General features: G+C 32.4%; 2 protein-coding genes across 3 annotated transcripts; one reads left to right on the top strand and one right to left on the bottom strand.

The window, feature by feature from the left end:
• Positions 1–847: 847 nt before the first annotated feature.
• LOC100804075 (protein PSK SIMULATOR 1) lies at positions 848–8,944 on the bottom strand. 2 transcript variants are annotated; one of them, XM_006584606.4, is made up of 12 exons: positions 8,085–8,944; positions 6,083–6,384; positions 5,857–5,949; positions 5,657–5,747; positions 4,658–4,736; positions 3,670–3,767; positions 3,380–3,449; positions 2,975–3,078; positions 2,520–2,636; positions 2,011–2,087; positions 1,825–1,869; positions 848–1,697 (listed from the first exon to the last, which is right to left on the bottom strand). In XM_006584606.4, the coding sequence occupies exons 1-12, from the start codon at positions 8,361–8,363 to the stop codon at positions 1,199–1,201; spliced, it is 1,854 nt and encodes a 617-aa protein (XP_006584669.1). In that variant the 5' UTR covers positions 8,364–8,944; the 3' UTR covers positions 848–1,198. The 2 variants fall into 2 exon arrangements, with proteins under 2 accessions (XP_006584669.1, XP_003532160.1); XM_003532112.5 differs by having other exon boundaries at positions 4,643–4,736; positions 8,085–8,943.
• Positions 8,945–12,390: 3,446 nt separating this feature from the next.
• Positions 12,391–14,784, top strand: LOC100787833 (probable magnesium transporter NIPA7; the record flags this gene model as incomplete). Its single annotated transcript, XM_041017861.1, has 6 exons — positions 12,391–12,493; positions 12,583–12,710; positions 12,853–13,008; positions 13,854–13,946; positions 14,050–14,167; positions 14,530–14,784. Coding segments are annotated over 6 exons (729 nt in total), but the record flags the coding sequence as incomplete, so codon positions are not given.
• Between the last annotated feature and the right edge of the window lie 511 nt (positions 14,785–15,295).

Raw genomic sequence — 15,295 nt, 5'->3', positions numbered from 1 at the left:
ACTGGTCTAAATTGATACGAAACTGAACGAAGTTTTCAAAATATTGCACTATCCTATTTCTTGAAGACTGAAGAGTGAAGAATTGTTGGTATAAAAATATAAAATATATTAATTCGGGAGTTGAGGATGCAAGAAATCAAATATAAATCCAGCATGTTTTCAACAATAACATTGTGATTAGTAAAAACATTGCACAAGATGATTTTGATTTCAAGCAGTAAGCATGATAATGCACATTAGTTAGCCTTGCAATTAACTAATCATAAATAAATAACTAAGAATAAACTTTTGAGTGGGTCCCGCTTTTGTTCTGATCTGACCAAGGCATTTTTCTAATGTTGTAAATTGACTGACTTGATGCAACCAACAACTTTTCTTAGGTCAAAGAAAACATTATTCCCGCGTTGCGTGCAGCGGCCGGCATCCACTTCGCTTCCGGGCACGATTCCTCTAAGAAACGAAAACTAAACTTCTTTATTATTTCGAACAAGCATTTTTTTCCTATTATTTTGTTTTTTTATTATTTTATTTAATGACATATATGCATTTCTAATAAAAGTTTTACATAAGCATTTAATTATCCCTCATCATGTAAAATAAAATTATTGGCTATAATTATTTTAAAAGTCATATTATTAACGACAAATTATGATTGAATGCCAATATAAAAGTATTTTAAACTTATATATTTTGTTTTCCACTTTTTGATACCATTTAAAAGGTAGATGTAGGGAGACAATGATCTATCACATTCACAAGCATGATCAACATTTGAGAAAAATAGTTACCATTTTCGGCTGTGTCAATAGGCATATAGGCAAGGTAACCAAACCAATAATTATACATGTAACAAAAACCAATCGTAAGTACCATATCCTCAGTGTCTATACACTCAAGAACAAAAAAACAGAATCCACTCCGCTCCAATAGCGAGTGGCCACTTCAATCACATTGATACAAGCAAGAATGATTATCACCTCAACAATTTCCTTGGTTCCATATCTACATCATGATGTGGAGCAGCATATCACCAAAACAAAGCACTCTAATGAAGCAAAAGGAATCCAGGGTGCCAAAATTTGGCACTCAAGACTTGCAGCATTTGTATGCTTGTATATTTACACAAAGAAGTCCCATTCGTCTGTCCATGTCTTGCTACTACCCTTTCATTTCAAAGGCACTCAAGAATAGTTGCAAATTATCTGACCACGTCTAATCTGTCAATCACATCCAATGCTCTCTTTTTGTCAATACCAAAATCAATAACAGGAAGCTTAGACAAAATTCTATTAAAAGATAATTCCTTGCTTCTACTTGTTGATGAATAAGAATAACTGCTACTCTTAGTAAGTCTGTCATTATCTGCCATCACACTGTCAAAGTCTAAGCTTTTACTGATCCTTCTTATACGAATTTTATTACTAACATCTTGCAGCATTTTCTGCTCGTCAGTTGTTAACAATGGCGATAAGGCTTTTGTTGATTGTTGATTTGTAGTTTGAAGGGCAGTGCCAACTTGGGACTTTAAGGTAGACCTTGTTTCTCCGGTATCGATGCCAGCTTTACTTTTGACGGCCAAGCGGTGAAGCCATAGGAGAAGTTCAAGAATATAATTTTCTACTTTATCTTTATCGGCATGGTGAAGCGTTTCAATCCGCAACACATCAGCCTTCATGGTCTTCTTATTCAGCTCAGAACTGCAAGAATCAAACAAGAATTTGAAAACAGAAAGGAAAAGCATAAAAATAGATTAAAAAAAAAAGTGGAAACTGGTAAAACATACAAGTTTTTATTTCAAAAGAGAAACAGAAGATTGTTACTTACCCAGTGCTTGCCCACTCCCCTACCCAACCAAAACCATGATGTGCTCTGAGTCAATTTTAGAGTAACCAACCAAAAGAACAAACGGTTTAGTTTGTATAGAAACTAAATGAACTGGTACTAAAAGAAAATTTCTTATTCATCAGAAAAAAAATTCTCAAAAAGGAAGTACGGAGCAGGACATCTTACTTGGCCGTGTTTGTAGCAATCGGAACCAGCCAATGCAATGTTTTCTCCATCTCTTGTTTAATATCTGATATGGTGAGCTGCAGGAAACAGTAAATACACACAAAAAAAAAAAAACTAAATTTATATAGAAATTTTCTACATTGGTCGATAGTAGAAAACTGAAAGCAAAAGAGAAGTACTAATTTTTTTGTTGATCATTATCCTTGTCATTCAAATTATATATGAAGTAGCAATGTATTAGAAATATAAGGAAAGTCCTATGGATTATCAAGTATTGAATGTTAAATCCAGGGTATTAGTTGAGGATTGATTATGGGAGAGAAATTGAGTCTGTTAAATAGGGTGCTGATTGAGGGGTGATTAATCAACAATAACAAAAATACAATTGTATATTTGATCCTCTAAAGGCTTTTAAATCGTCTCGATCTCCAACTTTTTCAGAACAGTATCTTGTCTCTTAATTTTTTAACAGTGGTAATAGGAGAAAATACCAGCAGATAAGACTGTACCTCTTTTACAACATGAAAGCTTGGTAATTTGGAACGCAAGGCTAATTTTATATTAGGAGGCAAGCTCTGATACAGTGCATCCCTTGTATTTGCAGGCATAGAACTGGATCTGGCAACCTGACAGCATCAACAATGGCAAAGTACAATGTTCTTCAGTGCATAAGCTTAATCACACATGACAGTAAGCAGACAATTATTTGAACAACTATGAACTAGAATAATTACACCCAATACAGACCAAGAACTCCAAAGTGATCAGCCGCAAACAAATCATATACCAACTCGCAAATGATAAAAAAAATAAATGTACAGCCTGATAATGCTCAAGAGTCTTGAATAAAGAGTGGCCTAGTTCCCTATTACTCTAGTTGAACTTTTAACCAAAAGATATAGATAAAGCACTGTTTGTACTAAACCAAGTTATGAAATAAACGAAATAAAGAAGAAACACTTACAAGAGTATCAATTTGGAGCACTATATTAGCATAATGTAAAGCAAGGCCTGCAGGACCCAATTTTTGGCGATTGCTGATGGTTCGAATTAATGGTTTATGGTCATCTGCAGGTACCCGTGGATAAACAACATTACAATCATGAACAAAAACACAGCTTTCATTACAAAATTGATTGGAAGAGTAATTTGATGAGAAATCAGCTTAATCTTTCCTTCCCTTCTTTTTCTCTCTTTCAAATATTAAAAACTTCAGAGAACTAAAAAATAAGGGTAAAATGGATGAAATTTGCAGTGGCTATCAATGATATCAAATAAGTTATTCTATTGATAAATAATGATTAAATTAGGTGATAATAGAAGAGTATAATACAGCAAGTGAAGCAAGTATGCCTTTAGGGGTACATACCTGCAGTGCCAAAGGCATTGTTTATCTCCAAATGCAAAAAATGGACTATCTCTACAAGCTTCTCCATAATCTGTAATCCATTAGATTATGAATTATACTCTACTTTGCTCAACTTTCCATGTATGTTATGCTCAAAATGAACACACCTCTATCAATAAAAACATTTTAGAGTCTGTGTCCTAGTTCTTGCATTATACATGGATAGAGAATACAATGAAAGGATAAAACATGTCAAGTAGATGAGAATAAGAGATAATAATCATTCATGTACAGTAGTAATCTAAAGTTACCTCCTCCAAACTTCTGGACCAGAGTGACTTTTTTTTCAAATGTTTAACTTGCTTCTTTTGACTTTTAAGTTCTGCCCTCAAGATTGAAAGGCCATCACCTACATGATGAAGAGAGAGAGTCAACATTTTATACATAACGAATTACCTATAGAAATAATGTACATTATAATACAGTCAAACTTCTAGGTCAGAGTGACTTTTTCTTTGAAAGTGCATTATATAATAAGCAATCCATTGTGCCTTCATCACATGCTCAACAAGAATACACAGTGCAGGCTCCAAAAAAATTCAAATAAAATATCTCCGAAAATCAAAAGAAAGTGCTTTGGTAGCTGTGACCTGACTGAACAGTCATACACTTATTCTTTAATGGGGGTCACTTGCCATAAGATTACTTACCCAATGCAAATGACGGCATTCAGAACAGAAAAGCCAGTTTATAATGGCTTAAACAAATCAAGCCAAGTTTTTATATCCATTTCAGAATCCATAGTGAATTAATTCTACTCCCTACTTGTTAAGTTTGATAACAACCACAGTAGTTAACATAGGAGTAGTACAAATCCTGGAAGTGTATCAGCCAGAAACATTTGAGGGTGGCCATAAGTAAAAGTCAAGGATAATTTTCACTAGAAATCTGAATAATTGAACAAGTAAAGCAATCAGTTTAATTTATGTGGATCTTAAATCATGGATTCAATAACACAACATTTGGTGATCATTTGCAATATAGCCACAACAAATAGTAGATAACACTATGATATATCTTTCTCCACCATTTCAGAATCAATTGTGTTCAATGAGTCCTGTTCAAGTTTCATAGACTCCACCATCTAAATGCTTATTTTACAATACCAAAATTAATCATCTCTTTCAAATTAAAAGCCTTAATAGAAGTTTGGATTTTATGTCAATAATTGCTTGTCACAAACAAAAATTGCAGATTATGTCATAGGTAGTACTCTTCAATTACCACTTTGAGCTGCACCTGAATTATCATCCTCTTCACGCTTATGCTGATAATCTTGTGCAAATCTATCCAAAGCATGCAACTCATGGTATAATTCCTGAGGCCATAAAAATCGATTTTCCAATTTCTTTCAGACATAAATCCCACCAACACCAAAAGAAATAAAGGCAAAGTTGAATGAATTAAAAAAGCAGGGCAACAAGTTCACTGTGTACAGATACTTTATAAAACCCTGGGTTGTGCACAAGAAAAATAATAGAAGATATTGGAGATAATTTTTTCATAAAAATGTATTGAAAATGAGTCCCATTTCCTTTGCCATGAAATAAACATGAGAAAGTAAATATGAGAAGATACCACACAATGAGCATAAATACAGTTCCTACCACCTCAGCTTATTTAATAAAACCATCAGTATATAAATAAGTATATATAATACTTTCACAATGATTTATGAAGTTATATTCCTTAAAAAATAATCGATTTGTACCTACTCAATCATCACAGAAAGAAAATACAGCCAAGCATCACATTCATTTCATCCCGAAACATTCATGTTACTACAAAGTAGTACTGAACTACTCAGATATATTGATGTCCAATTTATTAGATTACAAGCTTTACAACAGGATGATAATAGAAATTATAGCAGTATAACACCCACAGATTACAAGTTAAACTTGAATAGAGTAATTCCAATTAACTTTGAAAATAAATCATGATACAAATAAGAGACACAAAGTAGGAATAGAGAAAGTGGGGGATATGTAACACAGGTATAACAAAAGTAGTGAAACATCTTTAAATCAATTTCCTCAGCAAGACATCTTTGGCAAATAGTACAAAAAAATAAATTTTGGTAAAAAAAATTCCAATTAGGAACAATTAATTACTCAAGTATTTAACAATATTCAAAGAGTGGTTAAAATGTAACCATTTAGTGATTGAACCAACCACTTGAGTGTTTTATTTTTCAAAATAAATAAAAACCATCTTTTAGTAAAGAAATACACTCACAGCTGTAAACTGAACCATAGTCATCAATTGTTGCATTAGTAATTCTGCCTCCTCCTTTGATTGTCTTTGAGAATTAAGTTCTCTACTAACTCTAAAATTTACAATAAAAGATGGGTCAGAATGAAAACATGAAAGGCTAAAATTTGTTTTCCTGTAAAGCTGAAAACTTAGATGAATTGAGTGAGTACAATTCATATTACTTCTCAAAGTATCGGTCCAAGTTGTGCCACTGAGGATCCTTTGAACGATTTCCAAAACGAATTACCTCATCAGAAAAGACTTTCAACTCATCCCTGGAAACATAAATCATAATCACACACAGTTTAGCATTTTATAAAGTAGTGGTAAACTAAAATAGTTTAAAGTTGGCCTTGTTATGAAACAGAAGCCCCCCTAGTTAGGAATTTGACTTAATTCAATAGTTACCTTTTGTCTGCACCAACAATCTTTAGAAGTTCATCCGTATCCTTTGATACTAAATCTTGCACAGCCTCTAATTGAAGCACCTCTTCTTTTAAATGCTTAATATTTTTTGTTGAAAGAGATTCCATAAGACTAAAACCCTTGACAATAGTGTTTGCAACCTCAAATGCTAAAATTCCAATTTCATTCCCCTTTGTCACAGCTCCAGATACAAACCCACCAGCACTTAAATTTGTCATACTGCTCCCCAGAGTGTCCAAAACGTCAATACCAGCTCTGCCCAGGCGTAAACTCACCTCTGAGACCTGAAATGGAAATATCTTAGTAGATAACTTCAATTTTACTACCCTGTGTTAGTCTATTTATCCCTTTTCTACTTAAAATAAAGGGACACTATAATGAAGAGTAGGCAAGCATGTTTGCAGTGGTAAATTAAAAAAAAAGGGGGGGAAATGACTAAAAGCAAATCAAAGCAGATTCAACCAGTATAATGAAGATGAAAAAGACAGAGAATGTGATGTTCAGAGACTAGACGGGAGTACTTCAACTTCAAACAATCCAATGTACTACTAGTCCGCATTCATTTATTTTAGGACATTGGTTACTCAAACTTACAGTTTTCTCTTATTATTTCCATCGGCAGGATTTCTGTATAAAGTTTTGCATTTCATAATCTTCAATTATTCTTTACTCTAAAATTTGGAAAAATAACCCCCCATCCCCCCACCAAAAAAAAAATAAACAACAAAAACATATAAAGGAAGTATCTCAAAAGATCATCAAGTTCCCAATATAACAAATTCAACAATAATGATGAAATCCCCAAGATGGATAATATGCTTTACACAGGCAAAGCAAAAAAACCCTAGTAATGCTACTACCAGAAAACCTAAGCTAAGACTCAAGTAAACATAAACTGGGTCAATTAACCTGTCCAGAAACTACATATCCCAAGACTCAAACAACTGAGTTCAGAAATTCCAAGTTAAAAATAATATATAAAGCCTAAATCTCCTTAATTCCCAAATTATGAATGTATCCATCAATCTTAAACAATACTTTCTCATACTACATTTCTCCTCTCATGTTGAAGAAGCTCCTTGTTGATTTGAAATAAGGACTTAACAGGAGAGTGTAACAGGTGGCAGTGGAATAACCAACAATGAATTGATGAAATTAGGAAATAACAGAAAAGTGAAACAAATGGTGGCTGAAACAAAAATGGCAATAGGTGGTGGAAGAAGCAATGCTAAAATCACCTTCGAATTACAAGATCAGTGGTTTGCTAATAACATTATCTTAAACAGCAATCAACCTTCGAATTACAAGAAGTAATGTGTTTCTAAACTTGACATAGTTGTTCCAAACATGCTTTTATGAATTAAGTGACTGCAATTTGAATGAAGTTTGTCTCTAATAGTAAACTGAAGAACAGCAAGAATAGTTAAATGAGTGAAAATCTCCAAATAAACTCAAATACTTAATATTCATACTCCACAACCCAATAAGGCTGCCAACAACCCCAATACTGATTAGGACAAGCAACCTAACCTAACCTTAAGACTCAAGTATACATAATCTATGACATTTGAAATTCTTCATCACACAACAATATAGCGTCTCCATTCCACAACGTCCAAAACCAATCCTCCTTGTATAAATCCCATTCCCTAAAAGCTATCCTTTCAATCCGAATCAAACGTGTAACATAAACTAACCAAATTTTCATTGCCAACAACACCTGAGAACAAAATAAACAAACAAATAAAATCTAAAGTAGTAGTTTAAGGACATCTCTACTTTCACCCGGGATCTATCTAACACAATCCACTAACAACTGCAACATGTTTCATGAGTACACCAGGCTTCTGGTAGACTTAGATTACTGATTGATCAGTTCACAAATTAAGCAAGAAACAAAATGAAAATGTTACAAAAAAAAAAAAAAAAAAAACAGATTGGTGAAACTGAACAAGGAGGGAGAGAAGCCAAAAAAATAACCAACCTTTGCCACAGCATGCCTTGATTTTACTGACCTAGACTTGTGGGGAAAAGAATCATTAAACCGTGGGATTCCATCATAGAAATCATCAGAACCATTCCCTGCAGCAGCATCAGCTTCTTGTTTTTTCTTGTCCACTCCATGATCCCCTGCACTTGTCAAATCACTAGGCATGTTGGTGGACTTGTGGTTCTTACCATCAGATTTATGGTTATCAGAATGTCCATCTGATTTAGCAAACACCTTGTCACCTTTCACAGACTTTGAACAAAGACCCCCCATATCAAAAACTCAATCTTTGTACAGAAAAAAAAAAAAACTCAAACTCCTCCTCTAGCAGCTCAGCTCACCCAAATCAGGAACTGATATAAATTATAATAGAGCACCCTTTTATTTGTTGTGTTCAATAAAGAATTATATAGCAGTAATAATTATAAGGAGAAATAATAGGTGGAAGTTTGAGTAAGGGAAAAAACATTGCAAGTTGAGAAGAAATTAAACTGTTCCAAATAGAGAATAGAAGAGAGTGGGAAGAGGTATGGGACTGAGACAAAGATTGAAACTTTGGGAATAAAAAGTCCACCCTCAACCTCTCTTTGGTTGCTAAGAATATATAATATAATTTTCTTTTATTAGTAGTATTATAATAATAAGATTAAAGATGGAATAGAAGAGAGGAAATCATAATTTAGTGTTTTTGATGAGAAAAGAAGAAGAGAATTGGGCTGAGTTGATGACAATCAAAAGCATATGAATGAGGCGGCGATTTAGTAGGTTAAGGAGTAGGCAGTAAGCGAACGCTACTCTCTCTCTCTCAGATTACTGCCTTGGACTACCAACATTGGAACTGGTCATGTTCAACCTTGTCGCTTCAACATAACTTTAATTATAATTACTTGACACCAACAAAACTGAAACTAATTACTTTATTTGTGTATCTGTTTCAAATGAATATTGGTAGCATAAGAAAGTTGGTAAAATACACTCTTTCTTTTGAGCTCAATTTATGTTAAACCTTTGGATTCGTCTCAAAATTCATGCCACAACAAAATCAAACATGCATTAAATTATGTTCATTTAGTTCTCTAAAATCAATTTTATTTTAATTTTTCAAAATCACATGTCCGAGTGTTTATGAATTTGAGTTTCTTATGCGAGTGGTCGAAAATTTGAATATAACTCGTGTATGTAGAAAATTTGGAGATAATCCACTTTTACGAACCTTCGGATCATTCAAGAAAATTAGTCTTTTTTGAATGATAAGAAAAAAATTAGTCTAACTGAAGTCGAAATAATCCACTTTATAATTTTTTTTTCATTAAAATCATAAAAAATTCCTTATAACTTTAAAGTTGTGTTAAAAAAAAGTAAAATCGTAATTTTAATAGTTTATTACTTTCAATAGTAAAATCATAAGTTATCCTATAACTTATTCCTTTTAAGGTATTAATTTAAATTTTATCCTCATTTGTTAATTTTGAAAAAAAAATTACTCCTTTCCGTAGTTTCGCCCCTATATGATATTCGCTTCATGGTTTGAATTATGGAAGTGTAATGTTATATTTTTCAAAATTTTTATAGTATTTTTATAAAAATAAATATTAAATAAAAAGTAAATATTTAATATTTTAGAAATATAAATTATTTAATAAAAATATAAAGGTATTATAGGAAGATTGAAAATTATCATTGTGAGATAGAATGATGATAACAAAAAAATCTATAATATTTATGAGAGTTGCAGAAATATATACACGAAATAAATGGAAGTTAGTAAAATAAAAGTAAATGAAGTAATTAAATTAAAATTAAAAAAATTCTACGTGACAACATTAGCAGAAAAAAAATTAATTTTATATATTACAAATTAAATTTACTTTTTAATACTAAAAAAATATAGCTTATGCCACTTACTCACTTTCAAATTAAAACTAAACTGATATGCTACTTTTTTTTTACATTTAATTAATGACGCGGTACTAAAGGTATTAGTATTCGATAATTTAATTCTTAATATTGAATTTATTTTTCTGACTTTAGTACATTTATGCATGCTAATGGACGTGAGGATCAACTTGGTCATTAATTATCTAAAGTTAAATCAAAGTTTTTTTTTTTTGCAGAACCATGATCAAAGTTGAGATTTTTTTAGACAAAAAATTATTTATTTTTTCATAATATTAAAAATTATAATTAATTTACGTTATCTTCAGAAATAGGTTGATTCTACTCATTTTTTTATACTTGGTCAATAAAGTGGTTTAATTTTCTTTTAATATTATGTGGTCTAAAATTTATTTATTTTTTATAATTATTCCAACATCCCTAACCATCTCACTTTTTTATTTTCAAATAATATACTCTATTGTAATTATGAAAATGTTATATAATTCACTAAAAAGAAAAAAATATCACTCTCTTGTTTTTCTATTGACACTTATCTACAAGAGGTAATCCTATTCATACTTAGGTTATATATGATTACCACTATAAGTGAGAAAATTTTCTTTGTAAATATTTAATGTCATTGTATATATGAGTATTAATACTTAAATTTAAAACTATTGATTAAACTAAAACAATTTTATCCACGGATACAAATAATTAAATCCTTGTATTTGGTGATGTCTCTTTGCTTGTTAGTGCCATTTTTCTTGTATATATCATGCACATTAATGCAACTCCAAATCAAGTCCTCAAGTCTCACCTTTTGGCTTTTGCCAGTATACAAATGTGTACGGGGAAAAATAATATAAAATTTATAAAGTACTACTAATTAATATGATTTTTCTAACTCATTGATAGAGAAAAGCTAGAATATGACATATTGAAGTTCTCTTCTCTCCATTATCATAATTTTAAATAACCTGTATTGAAAAACATAATTTTAAACAACTCTGTGTAACCAAATACTGGTATGGATCAATATAAGAAAAATCTAACCTGTTTTTGGTGAAGGAAAAATCTTTGGTAAACCCTAAAATAACTGTCCTCCTTATTGGTCAACCAACATGACACAAACCAAAAGGTCTTGCCATTCTGAATCTGACAGATGGCTATGGATAAAGAAAACCCTGCATTGCACGTTCCCCTCACCGTGTGATGTGGGAACGATTGACCTATTCCCGTGTGTGTGCAATGCAACCAACTTCTTCTTTGAATATTTTCGTTACATACATATATATCTTACGTACGCTTCAAAACTTATCCATATTTCTTAATATCATCATAACAATATTGAATATCAAGTTCTTTCCGATTTTGTGTTGATTTATCTATCATTAATATATTAATAATTTTATATAACTATTTTAATATCCCGTCAACAAATTAATTCGTCCGTACTAGCCACGGATTTATATATATAGAGAATTTGAAGCCAGAGCGGTGATAATTTAAATTGGGCAAAAATGGAAAATCTAGAAGGTGGCAAGGTCAACCTATGACTGTTAAGTCATGAATGGAGGAGCAAGAAACCAATAACAAACAAACAAACAAACTTGTTTACTATGAAAGCCAAGAATCATTAGTTTGAACTTTGAACAAACAATGTAAACACGCATATTAGTGTATACACATGTGCATAGAAGAATACAATAAATAAATCAATAGTGTATCAAATTAATCTATCATAAAATAATAGACAGGCGTAAAGGTAGTGATGGGCTCCGAAAGCAAGTAGTTTATTTTTTTTGGTGTATCACTTTTGTATACTTTCAAATCCCCCGAAGTATATTAGTCCTGAAGATACTCCTTACAATTATATTTAAGAAAAAAAAAACTCTCGTTAACTTTGCCTAATGAGTAAGGAGTAAACTCTCCAACAAATTTGGCCGTCAAATCACTTTTTGTATTACGAAACTAATATCATTTTTATAATTTAAAATTAAAATTTGTAGATTTTCTCACAAAAAAACTGTTCATTAATTTCACGTTAGCAATCGCATTTGTGGTGCACATTTGACTGTTTTGCACATTCCTCAAAACAGTCTAATAATTATGTCTTGTTTTATCAATTGAAATAGTCTAGCATGATAACCCCATGCATACACCGTCCATAGACAGCAAAATTTGCTCCCCAACAAAATAAGATAATTAGTCAATTGAAGTCACAAACAAAATAAAACTCTCACGTACGGGCTTGGACACAGTATATGGAGGGAAAATGCTCATCGAAAAGGACAGGTATATATATATATATATAGTTCCAAATCTGGCCAAAATTTGTCATGCATGATGAGATCTTAGATTTATAGAAATATATAGATAATCCTAGGATTTAAAAAAATCATCGATAAAATGATTGGGGTGTCTTCTGTGCATTGTGGGATCAACTGTTATTGTGCTCCATGCACCTGAAGAGAAGTCTCTTGGCTCTGTACAAGAAATATGGGAATTGGCCATTCAACCTGGTATTCTGTCAGGGTTTCATTGATTATCCATTACGAAAAGCTGCCTAATGGTATTTTCCTGATTATTGCTTTCTGCTTTTTGCATCCAGCATTCCTCTCGTACACTGCCTCAGCAATTGTCGTGACATTGTTCTTGGTTTTATATTGCACTCCCCGTTATGGCCAGACTAATATTTTGGTTTATACTGGAATATGCTCGATAATTGGGTCCTTTACTGTAAGTGACTCTACTCAGTTAACCTTGTCATTTTTGATATTTTTATCATTTTGGATATTTCTGTACTTTCTAGTGGTTGACTGAGTTGTATACCATAGTACACCGTTTGCTTCATCTTTCTGATAAAATTATAATTTCTCAGGTCATGAGTGTAAAAGCAATTGGCATTGTGATAAAACTTACAATAGAAGGTGCAAGCCAGGCTTTCCACTTTCAGACATGGGTTTTTACAATGTTTTCTGTCACCTGCATCATTGTCCAACTAAATTACCTTAATATGATCAGTGCTATTTTATTTGTTTTGTTTTGTGCAATCATAATTTTTGCATTACACATTAACTAGCTGTTAAAACTATGCGTGCTTACTTCAGATACTTTGTTGCACTCTGTTGCTTTGTTCTCTGTGTTTTATATATACAACACATCCTATTGAAGACGAGTTAGGCTGTTTGTGTTTGGTGAAACTTGTGATTGATGAAAACTATGTGAAGTTTGTATTCTTGTTTAATATCCTCTTAATTGTTTTTGTCTTGGAGGATACACTTATTCATGTTTGCAGACCATTTAACAAAGTACTGTTGTTAGGACTGTATATGCCCAAAATACTACTCGTTTTTTAACTTGTCTGTTGATTATATGAATAAAATTTTGATGTCCAGAATCATTTGATTTTGAAATAAGATATATTGTTTATCCTTCCTTTAGAAGAAAAGATCTAGCTCGTGTTGGGTTCCTGTTATATGTCTCATCTGATTATATGTAGTATGAGGAATTATTTTAGTTTGGAGGCTTTGATCATACTTTTCTTGGCTTCTTGTTAACTTTTTCTTTGATCACTAACTATTATCATGCTGTATTGTCTTTTCCTTGCAATTCTTTTGACTCCATTGTCCATTGATTGTTTTTTTCTAAATTAAATTGCATATTCAATTCTTGAGAAACTGTTTGAAGGTTGTGAAGTAATTTAGAAGTCAGAGATGTAAATCCCTTGTCCAAATAATACCTATTTGATGCTTGAGCTGAAGCCCACCACCTGCAATATTATTTACTGGAATGTTTCTGTTCCTTTTAATTGTCATAATTTTCTTGTTATTTAATTTTCAATCCTGGCTTCTACGGTGACCAACTCTTCCATGGTTGCAGGCATTGGATAATTTTAACACAGCAGTTGTTTCTCCAACCTATTATGCATTGTTCACATCTTTTACATTATTGGCCAGCGCAATCATGTTTAAGGTTTATACTTCTCAGAAACATAATGAAAAAATCTGTGTGGAAGAAGACATTTTATGGTTCAAGTATTTTTTGTAATCCTGCCTCCTCCACTTTTCTTATTTAGGACTATTATGGTCAAAGTGTAAGCAGTATTGCGTCAGAGCTATGTGGTTTCATCACTATTTTATCTGGAACGACTATATTGCACAGTACAAGAGAACCAGATCCTCCAGTCATTGCAGGTAATACCTCTTGCACTTCAGTGTCGAGGACTTGGATGATAGAAGCCCATCATTATTCCTTTCTTATGTTTACGTGGATAAGAGCTTTTCTTATGTTGTTGTTCAATATTCAGATCTTGGCATTATATAGAGAGATTTACGACTTTTGTCTAATTAGTATATTGTACATTTGTCCTAATCCTGAATTCAATATCTGGATAGGGATCACATCAAATAGTGTAGGATTTCTTAGCATAATTGGATATGTTTACTCTTGGCAACAAGATTGGAAATTATTTGCCACTTTCTAGTAATCTTGAGTTGAGATAACTAATTCTGTTTTCCAAAAGTACATACATTATCTTATTGTTCTCCACATACAGATTTATATACACCATTGTCTCCAAAAGTTTCATGGTATATCCAAGGCAACAGCGAACCCTGGAAACAGAAGGAGGAGGATGTGTCACCCTTGAATTTAATTGCGATTATACGGCAAGACCATTTCAAGTGACATAGGAGGCTAAACTGCATGAGGTGGATCTATCTTGTGCTATCCTTCCATCGAGGTAGATATAGCACCTGTATTTTTCATACTCCTTAAGCTTGTTTATATTAAGCAACATTGTGCAGGCAGAGACGAGACAGTGCTTCCTTTTTTGGGGGGGGGGGGGGGGGGGGGGAATCTAGGTTTTTGTCTACTGGTAGCACGTGAAATGAAGGCTTGAGTGCTATCTCCTAAGAATTAAAATGGTCCTTTGGCCATGTTTCCAAGGAGTGAGTTATAGTCTAGTTTGCTTCCTTTTTCTTAAACTCATGTATTCCTTCAATGTATTTCCTGATTCTTCCCACACCACCCTGCCTTTTTATTTCTTATTAGTATTTTTTTGTAAAATGAAGAATGTTTCAGTGTTCTGGTGTTTAGCAGGTTGTGGAAGCTAATCAGTGTCGTTTCAACTTTCAATTATTTAATTAATTAGTACTTGAAAATTATTGGTAGGATATATGCAATATGTCATAGTAGAAAACCAATTTGTGTTAACTGCTACTGCCTAGATACCAGTAATGGCTTAAATTGTGGGATTTAGCTCATATGAAGCGAGGGATTCACTATACCGATTACATTGAAGAAGAGTTACAGTCAGTGAT

The sequence above is a fragment of the Glycine max genome, chromosome 8 (assembly GCF_000004515.6).
Source record: "Glycine max cultivar Williams 82 chromosome 8, Glycine_max_v4.0, whole genome shotgun sequence".
Taxonomy (NCBI): Eukaryota; Viridiplantae; Streptophyta; class Magnoliopsida; order Fabales; family Fabaceae; genus Glycine; species Glycine max.
This window is presented reverse-complemented; position numbering and strand designations above follow the sequence as displayed.